The sequence below is a fragment of the Microtus ochrogaster genome, chromosome 7 (genome assembly GCF_000317375.1).
Source record: "Microtus ochrogaster isolate Prairie Vole_2 chromosome 7, MicOch1.0, whole genome shotgun sequence".
Classification (NCBI taxonomy): Eukaryota; Metazoa; Chordata; class Mammalia; order Rodentia; family Cricetidae; genus Microtus; species Microtus ochrogaster.
This window is the reverse complement of record NC_022014.1, coordinates 45655700-45673803: the sequence shown is the minus strand read 5'-3', so window position 1 is coordinate 45673803 and position 18104 is coordinate 45655700. Positions and strand designations below refer to the sequence as shown.

General features: G+C 49.7%; 1 protein-coding gene across 1 annotated transcript in view; it reads left to right on the top strand.

Annotated features, from left to right (window-relative positions):
- The window catches only part of Fstl4 (follistatin like 4), a 433260-nt gene that overhangs the window by 381822 nt on the left and 33334 nt on the right, over nucleotides 1-18104 (top strand). Inside the window, exon 8 of the mRNA XM_026780565.1 lies at nucleotides 10072-10192. Within this exon, the coding sequence (XP_026636366.1) occupies nucleotides 10072-10192 (121 nt within the window). The remainder of the gene's footprint in view (nucleotides 1-10071; nucleotides 10193-18104) is intronic.

The following is an 18104-nucleotide window of genomic DNA, read 5'->3' as shown; positions in this document are numbered from 1 at the left end:
TCGGAGAACTATGGCCAAGGTCACTAACCCAGAAGCTGCCTTCTTCAGTCAGGCTGCCCTTAGGAGTATGTTCACACTGGTGTTGTCGTCTCTAGCCTATGCCATGATGCCCCCACAGGCCATCCCACTGTGGGCACCAGAAGTCAGCAATCAGCTCTCCCTGGCTCTGCTTTGTCCAGGTGGCAAAGGCTATGTGGGTAAGAGGCAAATGCTGTCACTCACAAAATGCCAGTACGGGTGTCTCCCAGCAGCCAGAGCCCATGCTCATCCTGGAGGGGGCTGCTCTGCCCAGACACCACTCTCTCTTAGGAGCAGAAAGATGTCTACCACTATAGGCGTCCCATCAGGAAGGGGACAGGCTAAGCTCTGAAGGTTCTCCCAACCCTGAGGTCACACAGTTCAATGGTAAAAAAGCCACTTTGGACTCTGGGATTTTTGAGTCCTGCACAGAAGTCAGGGAAGCATCTTGCTTCCTTGCCTGGACCACAACACAAAGAAGAACCATGTCTCACCTTTCCCTGGATAGCTCCTCGTGCATACACACACACACACACACACACACACATCTCCTAGAGGCTCAGTGCCAGGCTTTGGGGTCTAAGCGAGGGCCCATGTCAAAGACAGACATATAAGCTACTCCCAGCCCCACACTGGGCATTCTGGTGTGGAGGTTGAATGCTGTCTCGCTTTCTGTACAAACAAATGTGCAGACCCACTCTGAACCACAGTCCTCTGGTTCTCTAACCACTCCAGGCTCTGCAGCAGCCATCAAAGCAGAGTGAGGGACGCCTCCAAACCCAGACTGTGTGCCATTGCCTTGACAGTATCACTTGTCCTCTACCGCGACTCCTTGGCTCTCCCTGTCATCCAAGGGTCATGGCACCTGCCCAAGGAGGGGACAGAAACAGGGGCAAAGCATCCCAGAAGCCACAAATGATGACAGATCAGCCGAGTCACTGAGTGTTGGTGCTGGGTTCTTTTCCTATAGATTCACAGCTACTCCTGCCTGGGGTAGCAGGTACCGGGCTGGTCTCTTCCCAGCAACCACATCCCTTCCCACAACTGCATAAAATGGGTGGGGTCAGAGGTGTGGAAGAGCTTTCCGGGGGGCCTGCAGCCAGCCTGCCACCCAGTGGCACTCCTGGGGTTTCTTGATAACAGGACATAATAATACTTAGTGCCTGGCATTACCGTGCCCTGCAGCTGCCTCTGCCTGCCTCCTGAGGTCCCACAGCTGCGCCCACTTGGATATGAGGTCAGGTATGAGGTGATGGCACATTAGCCACTTCCTTCTGGCCCCACTGAGGACCTTCTGGGGGAGGGGGGAGTGTGTGTGTGTGTGTGTGTGTGTGTGTGTGTGTGTGTGTGCGCGCGCGCAAAGAACAAACCCAGCACCTTGCGCATGCCAAGCAAACACTGTACCACTAAGCCCTATCCCCATTCTCCCTTATACTCTTTTGTTTAAAATGGAGGTGGGGAGACGAGGGCAGGCAGGACAGGAAGATGACTCAGTGGGAAAGAAAAGTGCTTGTTGTCAAGTATGGTGGGTCACTAGTCCCACCTGATAGGAGAGAAGGAGAGAACCAAATCCCTCAAGTTATCCTCTGACCTCCACAGCTGCACACACATACGTGCATACATACATGTATGCACACAAACACACACACACATACAAATAAATGTAATAAAAAAAATTAAGAAGGGGAAGGAGAAAGAGGCAGCAATGGCTCGGTGACTAGAAGCACTTGCCACGAACCCTGACATACTCCACGTCTCTGCTATGAACGCATGCCTGCATACACACGTGCAAAAAGAAAATAAGTGTCTTTAAAAGATTTTAAAGACCTACCACACACTCAGCATATCCCAAATAACTTGAAAAAGCCATTCTTTATTTGGTTGTAGGTTTGAGGTTTCTGTGGGTTTTCTTTTTTCTTTTTTTTTTTTTTCTTAACTGAAGCTCACTATTTGGGGCTTTCAAATGTTGGCAGGCAGAGTACAGTGATAAAAGCAGCAACACAAAGCCCACTAGAAGAAAGTATCTGTGCCATTGTTTGAAGGGCCTGTTAAAAGGCTCCCTTTCCCCAGTGGCTAAATGGGGAGAAACGGAGAACAAATATTTCTAATGAAGCATGTGCATCTCTCTCTAAATGTTTCTTTGGAAGTGAGTTCTTTTTTTTTTTAAAGAGACCAAAAAGAAAATGATTTAGAAGCTCATGACTCATTTAATTTTTATTGTCTTTGTATGAACTGGTCGTGAATCCATTGTGGAGCGATGAGAGGCGTTTGATTAGCATGGAGAACTGTTTGCCGCATGGCAGACAGTAGCTGTCATTCTGCATTAAGATCATCTCATTAAATGTCTGGGTACATTTTGTTTTAAACTCTTGGAAAACACAGCACTTGAAGCTGGGGCCAGTTCTTTCCAGCTTGGGTGGAAGACTCTGATGATATCTAAACCTCTTCTGCCCTTTTTAATCCCTGGCTGGATTCAAACCGATGGATGTATTATCCAGAGTGGTCCAGGGGCTGGGAACATGGGTCAGTGGATGGAGTGCTTGTCTTGTACGCACAATCCTTGGGGTCCATCCCCAGCACTGCCTAACAGGGCGTGGTGACACACACCCGTAACCCTAGCATGTAGGTGGTAGAGGCAGAAAGATCCGAAATTCAAAGTCTTCTCTTGCCTCCAAAGCAAGTCATAAGCCTACCTGTGCCACGTGAGACCCTGTATTGAAAAGAAAAGAAAAGAAAAGAAAAGAAAAGAAGGCACTTTGGGGATGGGTCCCAGGTCTGTGGTGTACCAACTTGCTGGTCAACTGTCTCCAGTGCCTCCTCTAGCGCTGGCTTTCTAGGTAGCTTTCTCTAACTAACCTCATCCCCCTCTTAGTGCTGCCTTCGGTGCCTAACTAGATCCTGAGCGCAGAGACTCACTACTCAGTCAGTGCAGGAGGGTCCCTCTTGGCCACTGCAGGTTAGAGCCCAGCCCCCCACCAGAGCAGCTGCCCCACCCAGTGTGCCTCCACCTGTCGTCTGTCACTTTGTGTCAGCCTTGTCCACTGTCCACCGTGATGCAGCCCTCATCCAGACAGACACGCAGTTCTTATATCTGATCAAGTCCACAGTGGAAGGGGACAGAGTGCAGTTTAGAGGGGGTTGATTGGCTTGTTGTGAAACAGGCTGTCCTGTAGCTCAGGCTAGCCTTGGTCCCCCAGTGTAGCTAAGGTTGCCCTCCTGCCTCCTTCCACTTTCTGATTGCTGGGATTATCGGCAAACCCCAAAGGATCAAATCCAGGACTTCGTGCATGCTAGGCAAACACTCCACCAACTAAGCCAGACCCTCTCCCTGAATCTTTTTCCAAAGGGTGTACTGGTTCGTACCCCTTCCAACAGTGTATACAGGTTTTAAACACCATGTCAGTTGGGATATCCTAATCAAAATCTCTTGATCCCTACAAGAACATGTTATCAAAAATCCTCTTGGAATGTTCTAATGACAGTAGTTGCCTCTCACGGAACAGGTTGGAACCAAGGGCTATCATTCCATTAAGCCTTTTCAACCTTGGGACTTGTGACCCAAAAGGAAGAGGGACGCCAGCCTCCCAGATGAAAACAACTGGTTAAAGGGGGGTCTGGAACCTCATTTGATACTATCACACACAGTCTGCTAGCTGAGTCCCCTCATATCCCCTGCACACACTGGCAATTAGCCATGGTCCCAAAGCACCATTCAGGGATTCAGGCTCCTGGTCATATAACCCAACAGCTGACACCTCACGACACTCCACCCAGATGAGTGCTGTCTGCTCTCTAAGAGTAAGCAAGCTCAGCTCTCGGAGCAGCATCTCTGGTATGAGCCTCCAGGGACAGGGACCTAGGTACATGTGTACACCCAGATTCTTACACATGTCCCCTCAGTATGGCACCCCAGAACCCATGCAACTGGACGAGAACCTCTTGTGTGAGTTTTGTACCAACAATGAAGTTAAAGTAGCACACACACATGTGCACACACACACTTCTAAAATCATCATAACTCTGGGGTTCCCAAACCAGTCTCTCGAGCCAGTGATTTGCTGAGAGGACTCACAGAACCCACCGGAGGCTATGAGCCTCACGGTTGACAGCTTCCAGCAGAGGAAACTGTAGGAGAAATCAATCAGGAGACATCAGCAAAATCCTGGGAGTTCTAAGCAAGATACCCCCCACCCCGGTGAAGCCACAGAAATGTTCTCAACCATCACCATATGACAGTCACCCTAAGTGTGCCAGTCCTTGATGTCCAGAGTTCTTTCTGGAACCTCATCACAACCTTTAGTCTGCAAGCCCTCAGGAGGCAGGACAGACCCCACATAGCCTCAAGATCCATGTAAACAAAGACGCCAGTGAACTACAGGAGACCTCCTTTGTGAGTCACAGACATGAGGGGAGAGACTGACTCCCACAAGCCAATAGTCACCCAAGTCATCCAGTGACCACACATCACCAAGGTCTTGAAGAAGCTGGGAGCTTTCCTTGCAGTGTTTTCTCATGTGCCTCTGACCCCCTCGCTTGGTCTTTAACCTGAAGTGGGCAAGACAGCCCCAGCCCAGGATGCCTAGACCTGCATGGCTGCTCTTTTTGGGCTTCAGTGGCCACCCAGGATGGTGCTGCAATATCCTTAATAAAAAGATCTGGAGCAAGAGGACAGGGTTGGCAGGTCCCTAGAGAATGCCACATCTGTTCTAGGAGGAGCTTGGCAGAAGAAGACAGCACAGAACCCCCGACATAAGTGGTCAGCTATAGAGACCTGGCCAGTTGGGTGGGTGGGTGTGTGCACACACATGTACTTTCTCATACTCAGTATGTGTGTTTGTATGGATGCTGTATGTTTACCAATGCATGCATGGGGACCCCATTTGGTCTGGATGCTAAACGTGATTCAAATGTCTCTGAGTATTGGCTACCATTAGGCTGTGAGTTGTCACTCAGTATAGGACCACACTGTCTCACTGTGTAGGCAAGATATCAGGATGAGTGACGGTTTAGGGGCTAGAATCAGGCCATGGACTCCTGCTGACACCCTCTTACCCAAAGAGAGCCAGGAGTGCTCCTTTGGTTGGTTTGTTGGTTTTGTGTGTTCATGTTTTGTCTGCATGTATATACATGTACCATGTGTATGCAGGAGACCGAAAGATTGTCAGATCACCTGAAACTGGAGTTAGAGATGGTGGGGAGCTGCCATGTGGGTGCTGGGACTTGAACCCGGGTTCCCTGGAAGAGCAGCCAGTGCTCTTAACCACTGAGCCATCTCTCCAGCCCCTCAGAGATGCTTCCTGAGAGAGCAGAGTTGGAAAGTTCTGGATAAATGCCTCCAAGCTGAGCTTCAGCTTGTAACTTTGACAATATGGCTAAGCTGAACTTTAGTGTCACCTGGAGTCCTTCTGTTTAATGCTGAGTCACAAAATAGTCAGCCCTGGTGGCTCATTGTGACATTACTCATTCCTGACTCTCGTGTGTCACCGCGGAGGCATCCCCCTCCTCCCTCCCTGCTTAACTACTGTTTAATACTGAAATCTCATCTAATCACTTTCTTTAATAAGGGCAAATACTTAGAAAATCGCTTTTTAATAGACAAACATCGTGTCTTTAAGTAAAATTGTCTCCTTCCCAAAAAAATGGATGTGCACCCATACAAAGAATGGTCTAATGTGGCATCTGTTTATTTCTGGAAGGAACTTTGATTTTGCTAATACATTTCTATGTATCAGAGGGGAAAGCTATCCATAAAAAAAACAATTACAGAGATGCAATCAAGCATTGATAGCAGTATTCAGACACATCTCAGGAAGTATTCGGAGGAGAAAAGATTGCAGGCTTAGTTTTATGCAGCTTCTTATAAATCAATGTTTAAAGTAATTCTCTCACATCCAATGAGGTAATTTGATTTCTGCAGCCAGTATTCATATCCAGAAAACAATATGCATTTCATGCTGTAATTATATGATGTCTATTGTTTTAGCCTAGAGAGATTATTTTATTTATTACAGAGGCGGGCTCTCCCTGAGTTGACACCACAGGCGGTGATGTGCTCCATGCTTACCAGGAAAGCTGTAAGCAGCTGCCTGGCTCTCGGGTCCTCTCAAGGCTGGCACAGCCCTTCCCACGGGCCCACTACCCCAGGGGTGTGCTCTGCCACAGGGAGCAAGGACGTATTCTTGAGAGACAAGAGAAGCAGGCAGAGGTAAAAAGACTCTTTCAGGGGTGTATAGTCAACAGTCTGGGGACTCTGTACAAGGACATTTCTATCTGCTACTGCCCTGAGCTAACCTTACATCCATCCTGAAGGATGCAAAAGAATAGAATCTCTCAGAGAGCTAAAGTAAAGGGTAGGGAATAAATAGACAGGAAGTGGAAATAATGAGACCAGACCTGGGTAGGTGGCTCAGTCAGCAGAGTGCCTAAGGTTGATGAGGACCTAAGTTCAAACCCCGGAACCCATGGGAAAAAAGGCAAGCGTGGTGGTGTGCTTTGTAACCCCACCACTGGAGAGGCAGAGACAGGAGGATCCCTGGCCACCTAGCACATTCACATCAGCAAGCTCTAGGCCAAGGAAGAGACCTCTTAAAAAAAAATCAAAGTGGGTAGCACCAGTGTTAACCTCTTGCTCCGACATGCACCTACATACATACATACATAAATGCGCACGCACCTGCACACACACAAACACACATACACATGAATACTTGGGACCAACCCTTTGCCATTCTGCCAGCCACTTTGTTATATCCACTCCCATGTTTGGCTCTTTCATGGCTAATCAATATTTCATCAGTTATGAAGGCAGGGGGTGGACACCCCAATTTTCATACCAAAGAACCAGACCAGAACTGTATCCCTGAAGAAAACCTCACTCGGTGGCTTACTGCTCCCTCGAGTACCACCAATGTGAAGTGCTGCGCTCAGCTCCAGGGACACAGCTTGACCAGAGTTCAAGCATCCGCCCCCCATGGAGCTCAAGTCTAGAGTGTTTCACAGATGATGAACTCAGTAACACAAAGAGAGGGAGGATGGAGCCTTGGGGTGGAGGTCAGATGAGACGGGAGCACCCCTGAAGGAGACAGATAGATAGCACCCGCCGAGGAGGAGGGACCATGAGTAAAAAGTTCTGGGAAGCAGCGGGAATCAGGGCTGGGCACAGGGAAGGGAAAGAGTGGAAAGAGCTGACAGGGGCTGGGGCAGTGCAGCCACTCTCGTCCAGGTCTGGGTGAGGATGGGCGCCACCTGGCGTTTGCTTGAAAAAGCCTGTTCTGTGGGAAGCTATGTGGGTGAGCAGGCTGCAGGGAGACAAAGGTAGGAAGTCTCTGCTCCTCATATGAGACCATGGTGGCTGGATTCAGGGTGTCCTGATAAAGAGGGTAAAATAAATCAAATATTTTCAAATAGATCCTACTGACTCACCCCATGGGACTGAGTGTTTTATGTTTGGTTTTTTTTTCCCCCAGAGAATAAAACAAAGTGATGTAAACCAGGAGCTGTTCAAGCCCTTTGTGTAAAATGGCATAGCATTTGCATGCTTATGCATACCCTCCCCTAAACCATCTCTACATAATGTGTATAGTGTCACATGATATAGATGCTACACAGACTGTTACTATGCTGCCCGCTTCAAGGAGTTGACAAGAAGAAAGTCTGCAGAGGCACCATTTTTTTTCTGCCGATTTTCTCTCCTGGTGTGTTGAATCTCTAGATATAGAACAGTGGCCGTCAGGAAGGACTAGCCACACATTAGGTTCCGACACAAGTAACCTCTTGAACTCTGTGTGCTGATGCTAATGGGGTACCACTCTCAGGTGACTCCCCTGGGAGTTTGACTTTGCACAGCCACCTCATCTGTGCTGTGACCCAGGTGATTAGCAATGCTGAGAAGGTAGGGACAAGAGGGAGGGGCCACAGGAGTCTGAGGTTACCTTCAAGGACTCTAACAGGGCTGTGGTGTGAAGAGTGAAGAAAAATTCAAAAAACCTCACATTAAACTCCCAAAAAGCAGCCCTGGTTCTGCACTTTGGGATGCAGTCTGCCTGGATCTGACCATGTGGAGCACTGGGTTTCCCTCCCTATTAGCATCCCCATAAGCATGAGCTACAAGTCCCCCAACACACACGGGGGGGTGCTTACTCCAGCCTCCCGGACATATTTCAGAGGCCTACCATCCCACCACTGGACTCCAAGAGAAACATATTTTTCTCAACACATTTTCTGACTCAGGACACAGCTGAGACAGAACATGTCATCCCAGCATTGACCAGCCATTAATTTTTCATCAGCAACTCAGGTGTGAGCCCTGATGGCTCTATTAGAACACAGGGTAAGTCAGCTATCTGCTGTGTTCATTTATTACTGAGACTTCCACGGAATGGTAGGGATGTACTCTCTTAAGCAACGAGATGTTTCACAGCCAGCGTGCAGGGTTACAGAACCTTCCTCAAGAGGAGAGCATGGTGGGCCGTTTTTTGTTTGTTTGTTTGTCTGTCTTATGATTGTTGTTGGTTTTTTTTTTTTTACTGATATTGAAAGCAGGCGCCATGTTCACTATCAACCTTCCTGACACTGCCTTGTACCTTTCTCTCATCCTTCATTTGGGCTAAGTTAACCCAAAAGCGTCTTTTTGTTGTTGTTCCCCTCTGAAATATGAGCTCATGTACCCCAGACTGGCCTCGAATGCACCATATAGACGACGATGGCCTTGAGCCTGATCCTCCCGCCTCCACCTCTGGCGTGCTGGGATTACAGGTGTGTACCATCACACCTGTGTGTGCTCCAGGCACCAACCTCAGGTTCTGCGCATACCAGGCAAGCACTCTACCCAGACCCCCACCAAACATCTTTAAAGGGACTCCTGTGGTTGTGATCAGATCCTGAGGGTATGAGCAGGAGAGAGAGTAATTACTGCAGGAGCAGACGCAGTGCATTAAGGATTGACCCCCAGAGCAGCTCAGACATCTTGTGCATGGTAGCTGGTGGCCACCACAGTGCCACTGCAGACAAAGGAAGCTCTTCATGTCTCCAACGTACAACCCGTGGGCAGCCCCTTTTTCTTACCCTTAAGCTGAGGCCTTCAAGGTCTCAACAGTGCCAAGTCCCACATCCCTGGAGATGCCTGGTAGCTAAAGCCAAACCTACTGAGGGATTTCCATAGACAACTAAGAAATCATGAGCCCTAACTTGTCGGCAGCTGGTGCCTGGAAAGACCCAGCTTCATGAACAGCTCTGCAAGAAAGAATACAGCTGACCAGAAAGATGCTAGTGCCCTGTGTTCATTGGACCCCTCCATATACTCTGACCCAGGAGGAGCCATCCCAGGAGGCTGCAAGGACCACTGAGCCGAGACCGACTGGGTTACTTCCTGTAGAAATGCTGGGAAAGGCTCTTCTGTCTCTCTGATGTCCCTGCCTTGTTTTGGTTTGTGGCATATTCCCATTCATTCTGTCTCTCTTTCCTTGGATGACTACGATCCTATACCAAGAGGGACTCTTCCTTGGAAACCCCAGCACCATTCCCTAGGTCCTCACCCCACCCTCCTGAAGATTGACAAGAAGCAGACAGCCAGGTTGGACTGAGGAGGGGTGGCCAGTCTAGGCTACTCCGCGATCCTATAAGCTGCCTTGGTCCTCCATAAGCTAGTGGGTCAGGCCCCCTCAGCATTTTGCCTATACTCACTTGGAGATCTGATTCCACCAAACACAACCACACTCATTCAAATGCATATCAAACTGGCTATTGTCAGGCTATCCTGGCAGAGCCAAGGAGCTAACAAAAACCAGAAGACTCTGGAGGCTGAAATATTCACCATCTAGCCCTTTAAGAGAGTTTTCACCCTTTGCTCTCAATAAGATCATCCCTCCGGAATCAAGCCTTCTGCCAGGTGAGCACAAGTCCTGTGAAACAAGCCAGCATCCCCGGGAGCTGGAGGGAATTTGATTGCAGAATAGAGGAGGTCAGGAAGGAGGAGGCACCAGGGAGGGAGATGTTTTTCCTGGGAAACTCGCTCACCAGCTGTCCAGTCTGCTCATCATCGTTCTTTGCCCACAGGACTTCGGAGAGGATGACTCCCTTTACATCACCAAGGTGACCACAATCCACATGGGCAACTACACCTGCCACGCCTTGGGCCACGAGCAGCTGTTCCAGACCCACGTCCTGCAGGTGAATGGTTAGTAAATGGCTCCATGCATGCTGTCCCCTCCACGCTGCTCCGAGAAAACCTTACTCTCTCTTGCATTTTGTCTTGTTAAAGACATAAGCAGCCCATCTGTTGCAATAAAAGGAATGGCTTAGGAAGAGCTGGATCCGGTTTACCCACGGCTTCCACGGATGGAATGAATCCAAATGTGGAGGGAGGGGGCTTGGGGATGAGCCATGCAGGCAAGTCACCCTGGGCTGTGGAGGCTGCAGTGGCCACCGTGAAGTAGGGGGCAGGTGTGGCCCACAGGCAACATGATACTTTGATCTCTGGATCTAGCAATTACAGAACCTGTGTCCAAGCCACCACTGCTCTTACAGGTGACATGACACCAAATAGTTGTGCCATCTAGAAGGCACGGTATCCTTCAGCAGCCCTTCCCCCACAGGGCCTCATGAGCCTCCTCTCAGCCAGTGAGGATGGATGGGTATGTTTGGAGGGATTGTTTTCACTGGTTCAGGACCAGACATTACCAGCGATCTTGAAGGCAAGGAGGAACTGACCCCCCCTGGCTACCCTTCCCTCCCCCACCTAGCAGTTTTCCAAGCCAGAGTCCATGATCACAGTTGTAGCCCGTCCTGAATAAGCACTGTGCAGAGACTCCCAAGGGCTTATGCTGTCACCCACTCTATGGGTGGCTTTAAAGAAATCACTTACTGTCTGGGGCCGTTGTGGAAGTAGAGCCTACCTCCATATCACCCTGCTTGCCATCTCCGTCTAGTTCCACCCACCACCAAAACGAGCCCCGGTCTCCCTGAAGTCCCATCCTGAACCATCAAGTCCGGGGAATTAGCCTCATCCCACTAAGCCCAGATCAGACTTGGAGCAGGCACTAGGGTATCAGGGAACTGAGAGGCAACTAAGCTCTCAGATCCTCTGTGGCAACTGGTAATTGGGACTTCTCTCAGGAGAAAGGGAGTGAGGTGTCAGGAATGATGACATCCTAAGAGTCACCTTGATTGACCTCAAGGATCCAGAGTGAGGGGCAAACCGTTTAAGGGCTGACTGGGCATCTTCAGCTTGCCCTGTGTTTACCTTGACAGAGTGTCTGTGGGATTTTTATATTTGTGCATGTATAAGTATTATCTCATTGGAATTTCCCTCAAGCTGAGATGTACCTTTGGAATTTCATATCTGTGTGTCTAGATCAAGTATCAGGGATTCTAGTTGGCAATTTAACTCAATTGGTAGAGTGTTTGCCTAGCAAGTGCAAAGTCCTGGGTTTGGTTCCCAGCGTCCCACAAACTGAGAAGGTAGAGTTAGGAGGATCAGGCGTTCAAGGGCATCCTTAACTATATAATAATGAGCTTGGGGCCAGCCTGGGCTACATGATACTCAGCCTATTAAAAAAAAAAGAAATGTATCTGAATTTCACCACGCTTAAGTGCTCCTACCTTATTATACCCCAACAGGAACAAACCCAGAGATTTGGGGATCATTCAGGAACTAGACATCTATGCAGCAGACAGGTAGTAGGGGACACTCCTAGCAGGGACTGGTCCAAGTAGAAAATGTGCTATGCAGAGAATGTCACCATTTGACTCTGGCAAGTGATGACCAGAAACTGAAGGTGCTTTGACTATTCAACTGCAAAACACCTCTGCTTTCTGTTCCATCCCCTCAAATCCTCAGGCAGGCTGCAGAAGTACACTCGTCTGGTATCACACAGGCCTACCATCCAGTCCTATTCGTAAGAGGCCCAGGCACAGGGCTGGAGAGTTGGCTCAGTGGTTAAGAATGCTCCCAGCTCTTCCAGAGGATATAAGCTCCATTCTCAGCAACCATATCCAGTGGTTCACAACTACCTATAGCTCCAGAGGATCTAGCACCCTCTTCTGGCCTCCACAGCTATCTATACTCACATTCACATACCCTCACACAGATGCACACGTGCGTGTACACACACACACACACACAAATAAAAATAAATCTTAAAATTTAAAGAGTCTAAAGCAAAAGGAGAGAGCTGGGGCCTTCTCTCCTCTAAGACAAACGTGAAGAGGGGGGAACTCATGCACAGCAACATGAGAACCTCCTAGATGTCTCCTCTACTGGAGGAGGCTCTAAAATCTCCAGCTCCTTCATAAATGATGTAGCAGGCCCCTGTGCTGAGGCCCCTGGGGACCTGGAACACTAAGCATGGGCTCACGGTGTGAATGGATTCAATAGCGAGATCCCAGCACCATGGGCATTCCTGGGCTCAGACTGTCTCCGAAGGGGAAATGGACTGCTTGCCTACTATCTTGGCTTCTTCTCTCACTGCTGTGACAAACTGCCTGCTGAGAAAGTAGCTCTGGGGATGAAGGTTATATCTGGGCTCAGAGTTTGAGGATGCATTCTCTATTTCGGAGGGGAAGGCATGATTGTGGGGGTGTGAGGCGGCCGATCCCAGTCAGAAAACAGTAAAAGATGAATGGCGGGGCTCAGCTTACCTTCTCCTTTGTACTCAGGCTAGGACCCTGACCACAGGATGATTCTAGCATGGTTAGGGTGGGTCTTCCCGCCTCAGGTCTTCTCTCTGATAGCATCCTTACGAGTGTGCCAAGACATGTCTCATCGTCAAGCTGACAATGAAGATGAACTACTACACATGGCCTGGAGAGCCTTCTGAAGAAGAGATTCATAAACCCACGCCCTAACTGTTGAGAGATTCAAGACTTCACTACTAGCCAAGGGAAGAGTCATTGATAGGGTGGGGAAGAGTACGCTGGGAGCTGGATATCTTGTGATCAGTTTCCTCCTTCATTGTGTGACCTGCTGGACAGCTGGGCTGGTCCTGTCGGGTGCTATATATAGCTCCTGGCACTCACGAAGGCAGTTGATGTGGCACGCAACACCCTCATGGGATCACCTCTAAAGTAGGTGCTATGATTATCTCCCAAGGATACAACGTAATGATCTGCTGACCCCAGAAAAAGGCAGGAAGTTTTCAAAGTGCTACAGGACTTAAACTTCTGTCAGCCTTAGACTGAATCAGTGTGCATCTGTGTGGAAAGACAGGGAAATTAGGATGTCCTGAAACCATAATTACAGTAGTAACGTTTACTGGATACCTACCATGTGTCTTCCCTATCTTACAGGCAAGGTCACTGGGACTCTGAGAACTGGGGTGACATATCCTTACATCAGATATACATATAGCTAATAGCTACAGAAAAACCTTGACAACACCTGGGCCAGTGCCTACCCAGCTATGATGCCATGAAACTGCCCTTAGAGATCCTGGATGTGAGGTATAGGGTAGACAGTTGTCAGGTCTTCGTTGCAGTTATCTGGACTGCACACTCTGGAGAAACAGAGGATAGGAGCCCTGCATCCCATGTCTCCAAGTCTGGTGCACAGCTTAGACCAGGTTGGAAGCAGCCATTGAAACAGACTCTGAGGACAGAGCACCAAGTGGCAGCCTCAGATCCAGCCATTGGCCTCAGCAGAACTGAGGTTGGTGGAACACACAGAGCTGGGTGTCGCCTGGTTCCCCAGAGGGCTCAGTGACTCCTGATGGTGCATGGTTTCCAGGAAGAACTGGGTCACTGTAGGAATCTTGCAGATCTTTGAGGGCTATGGCTTGGTACTGAAGGAGGGAGCCCCTCTGCAGAAGACTAGAAGGCTAGGAAGGCCCTGGAGGTTCTCAGTGGGCTGAGTTGCTCTAGGGTCTCCTGAGGAAGGAGGGGACATGGGTAGTTGATGGAGGAAGGCCATTGGTTAATTAAATAAAGAAGCTGCTTGCCCTGATAGGTTAGAACGTAGGGGGAGGAGTGAACGGAGCAGAATGCTGGGCGGAAGAGGAAGTGAGGTCAGACTCAACAGCTCTCCTCTCAGGAGCAGACGCCTCAGAGAGACATGATGCTCCACTCCTGCGGGCAGAGGCGAGAGCTCTGCTCTCTGAGGCACACGCAATGAAGCTCCGACCCAGGATGGACGTAGGCTAGAATCTTCCCGGTAAGCGCACCTTGGGGTGCAACACATATGATTGGAAATGGGTTAGTCCAGGTGCGAGAGTTAACCGAGAAAAGGGCTAGAGCTAAAGAGCCAAGCAGTATTTTAAAGAATACAGTGTTCATGTAATTATTTCGGGTAAAGCTAGCCGGAAGCGGCTGGGGTGCTGGGGACTCAGCCCCGCCGCTCCTATTACTACAGGTAGTGACATGAAACTATTCTTTTCACCATCCACCCCACACCTGAGGATATGAAAGATGGCCCTGAGCAGCTTGGGTGGAGTTTGGCCAGTCACCTACTGTGCTGCTGGAGGTCTGCTTTGGTCCCTTCCTGGCCTGGCAGGAAGATGTTTGAGAAATACATGGGATAAAGGAGAGGCAGCCTCAGGGGAGGCTTTGGATTGATCTTAAGCCATAGTTAGTCATAGCTGGTAGACACTGATAATCAAAGCTACTGGCCGTTTGCTGGGCCTCCAGCCCATCATACAGATATGGGGAAAAGATGATCATCCAAAATATAGGTTGCTTCTCTCTAGGGCCACGCTACTCCCAAGCTGTCTGGTAGCAGAGTTGGGATCCCATACACAGACTGGACTACCACCATCTTCTGAGACTCCCTGATTCCATGACTGCCTTAACCCAGCTGCTTAAAGGAACCCTTCCAGGAAGCTACACTACCTCACACAAATTATTAGTATAACTTACCCATAGCCCAGGCTGCCAGAGATGAGGCCCAAATCCTGACATGATTTATAGCTCGCTGCAAAGCCCCTACATTGCTTTCATGGGAAGGAGCGAGAACTTCAGACATCCATGATTAATCCATTAAATTAAAAATACCTTCGACCTCCCCACAGTTCAGACAAGTAGTGATTCATCCCCAAAACACAATAATCATCTTCAAATCTGCTTATTACTCCAGCTTGGTACTTTTGTGACTTCTTACTTAAGAACATATTTATGCCGCCTAAACCTTGGCAATTGGAGATGATTCTCAAAGAAAATGGACCTTTGTGTTACAGATCCAAACGGGGCGTGGGCCGGTACATGGGAGTGGGTGTGTACACCTGCACGTGGAGGTCAGAGGCCAACTTCAGGATCATTCTTGCAGAGCCACCCACCTTGTTATTTTTGAGACAGAGTCTCTCACTGGCCTGGAACTCACCAAGTAGGCTAGGCTAGGCTAGGCTGGCTGGCCAGAGAACCCCCAGGTATATTCTAAGCACATACCACCACACCCAGCCTTTCTTATTGGGTTTTATGGATGGAACTCGGATCTTCATGCTGGCAAGGCAAGTACTCTCCCAACTGAGCTGTCTTCCCACCCCCTCGTGAAATCGTATGAAGGCTTTGCACATCTAAAAGGAAATGTATTTGTCTAGGATCCCTTAGTTTCACCTTCTTCTTAATATGCAAAAGATGGGGGCTAGGTCTTGGGAGATACATGGCCTGGGGACACAGGAGAAACAGTTGTTTCCTTCCCATGCTACTGAGAGCTGGCATCTTTGTCTGGCTCTGACAGGGACCCACATAGATGCCTCACAGCCCAGGGTTCTCCTCAGGACCTCTCTGTCGCGGCAGACTCTACAGAGCTGGCACTGGGTGTGGCCAAAGTGTGTGTCTGTGGGGATCAGGGGTGTAGGCCAGGTGCTCGCTCAGAGCCTGGGCCTCGCCCATTCGAGAACCTGTTAGGTTTTTTATAGGCAGCCATTGAGTGCCCACCCAACTGACCTATGATTGTTTTAGTTCCTCATGCCAGCTTCATCCCCAGCAAATAGTCAGATTTAAACAAGACAGCTTCCTTGGAAAAGCTGCTTGGTGCCAGTATTGCAGCCCAGGATAGAACAGGAGCTAAGGAGACCAAGAGACCGCTGATCCTGCCACTACCCAGGTGCCCAGGATGGCCCACAAGGTCCATTTTCCCCGTCCGCCAAAGCTCATGACCTAACTGGGCACGGTCATTCAGCTCCACACCAGCTACTCCAGGAAAATGCTGAGGGGACCTGACCCACTAGCTCGTGGAGGACCAAGGCAGCTAACTGTTCCCATGACCTCAAATCCCTGAATGCAACACATAGCTGCATGCCCTGCTTGCATGGACATACATAATGTATATACATAGACCAAAGCCCTGTGGTCCAGCCAGCCCTTCTCCGAGCTTCATCTCTGCTATACCCCATCATGCTGGTTCCATCAGTGCCTCAGTTTCCCTCCCAGAGTTACCCGCTTGCCTTCCTGCCATGGACTTGTTCCATTTCTTATTCCACGGTCTTCTCCCCACCCCCTTACTTACCATACACCCTCATCAATGCATTCAACAATCTCCTCACCCCCTTACTTAGTATACAGCCCCCCATCAATGTGTTCAACCGATCAGCATGCTTTGGCTTGCCACATCCTTCATGGGCGGCAATGGGCAAAAGTGCTAGGAAGAAATTTCTAAAAAAACAAACGAACAAAAAGGAATAAGGAGAATCAGAAGAAACTCACATGGTTTACATAGGATGGCAGGACAAAGAAATGGAGAAGGTAGTGTTGATGAAAGGTGGTGGGGAGGTCAAAGGTAAGCAAGCCCCAGTGCTCTGACAAGGGGAGTCTGCCCTTTCCTGAAATGACAGAGTTTGCTTTAAGGGCAAGGTCTGAGCTAGCGGGGAGCATTTCAGAGGCGTCAAGTCCTTGAATGGGTTAGGCTAGCCAAGGAGACCTGCTCCAACTCCAGCATCCAAACCCTGGGGCTGTGAGGAAAAGCCAGCTGAGCAGCTGAGAGGGAGAAGCCTGTGGGAACCCGGAGGGATGCCTGGGGCCAGGTGGAGACAGCGCCCTACAGAAATGACTCAACTGCCTGATGCAGTACAGACCGCCGGGGCAACGATGAGGGCGAGGGTGGCTAGGTCAGGACAGGCATGCATGTGGAAGCCACCGTGACCCAGAGAAGAGCAGTTCCCACGGGGTGACAGTTTCGTGTGGCTGGAACTGGCTGAAGGAAGACTGAGGGATGAAGGAGGAGAAAAGCAGGTGAGGTAGGGAAAAGGGTCAGAGGGGAAAAAAGCCTCTGTTCTGGGGTGCTTTAGAATTACTTCGCTTTCTTTATTCTAGGAGAGAATGAACAGATTGTAGGAGCTGAAGGGGGAAGGTCCTGAGGGAGGGACGTTAGAGGCGCATTCTGGAAGGGGGGGGCGAGATCTAGGGCTTGAGCTAAGCAGAGCAAAACAGGACAGCAGTCTCAAAACCCCTCACTGTTGTGTGGAAGGGAATAAGAACGACCAGGAAGTGAGAGGGTCATTGCTTGGGGAGCCTTGGGGAACAGATCCTTCCAGCCTGGGGAGAGGAAGGAAAGGCTTTAACACAGGCCCATAGTCCCAGCTATTCAGGAACTGAGGCAGGAGGATCACAAGTTAAAGACCTGCCTGAGCTATGGAGTACAGTCAAGGGCAAGCTGGGTAGCAGTGAGACCCTCTCCACCCTCCCCAAAAGAAGACAGCTGAAGCCATAGGTCAGCGGTACAGCACTTGCTTGGCATGTGTGCATCAGACATGCACAGAATTAATTCCAACTAATTAAGTAGGGGGCTAAGTACAGGTTGCCCCTAGGAAGCTGCAAGAGAAGCAGTGTCCTCGGGAGAAAGCCAGGTCTCCAGGGGAGAGGGACAAACAGATAAAGGGACCTCACTGCAGACTTGGTAGGTGAGAATACAAATTCCAGGTGGCAGAGGGAAGACGTAAGAGGGTGGGCCCAGGAGGACAACATGACATGATGTCATTACAGGGGACAAAGGACACGAAAAGAGCCTGGTGAACCCCACTCAGGTTTGAAGCAAGCTGGGGAGAAAGGAGCATTAGATGTGGGGGCAGCAAGTCCCCTCTTCAGTCTTTCTCAGGCTCTCCTCAGGGAAACCTCCAGACCATCAGAGGGCATGTGTGTGTGTGTCCCGTCGGTCCCCCTCCCCC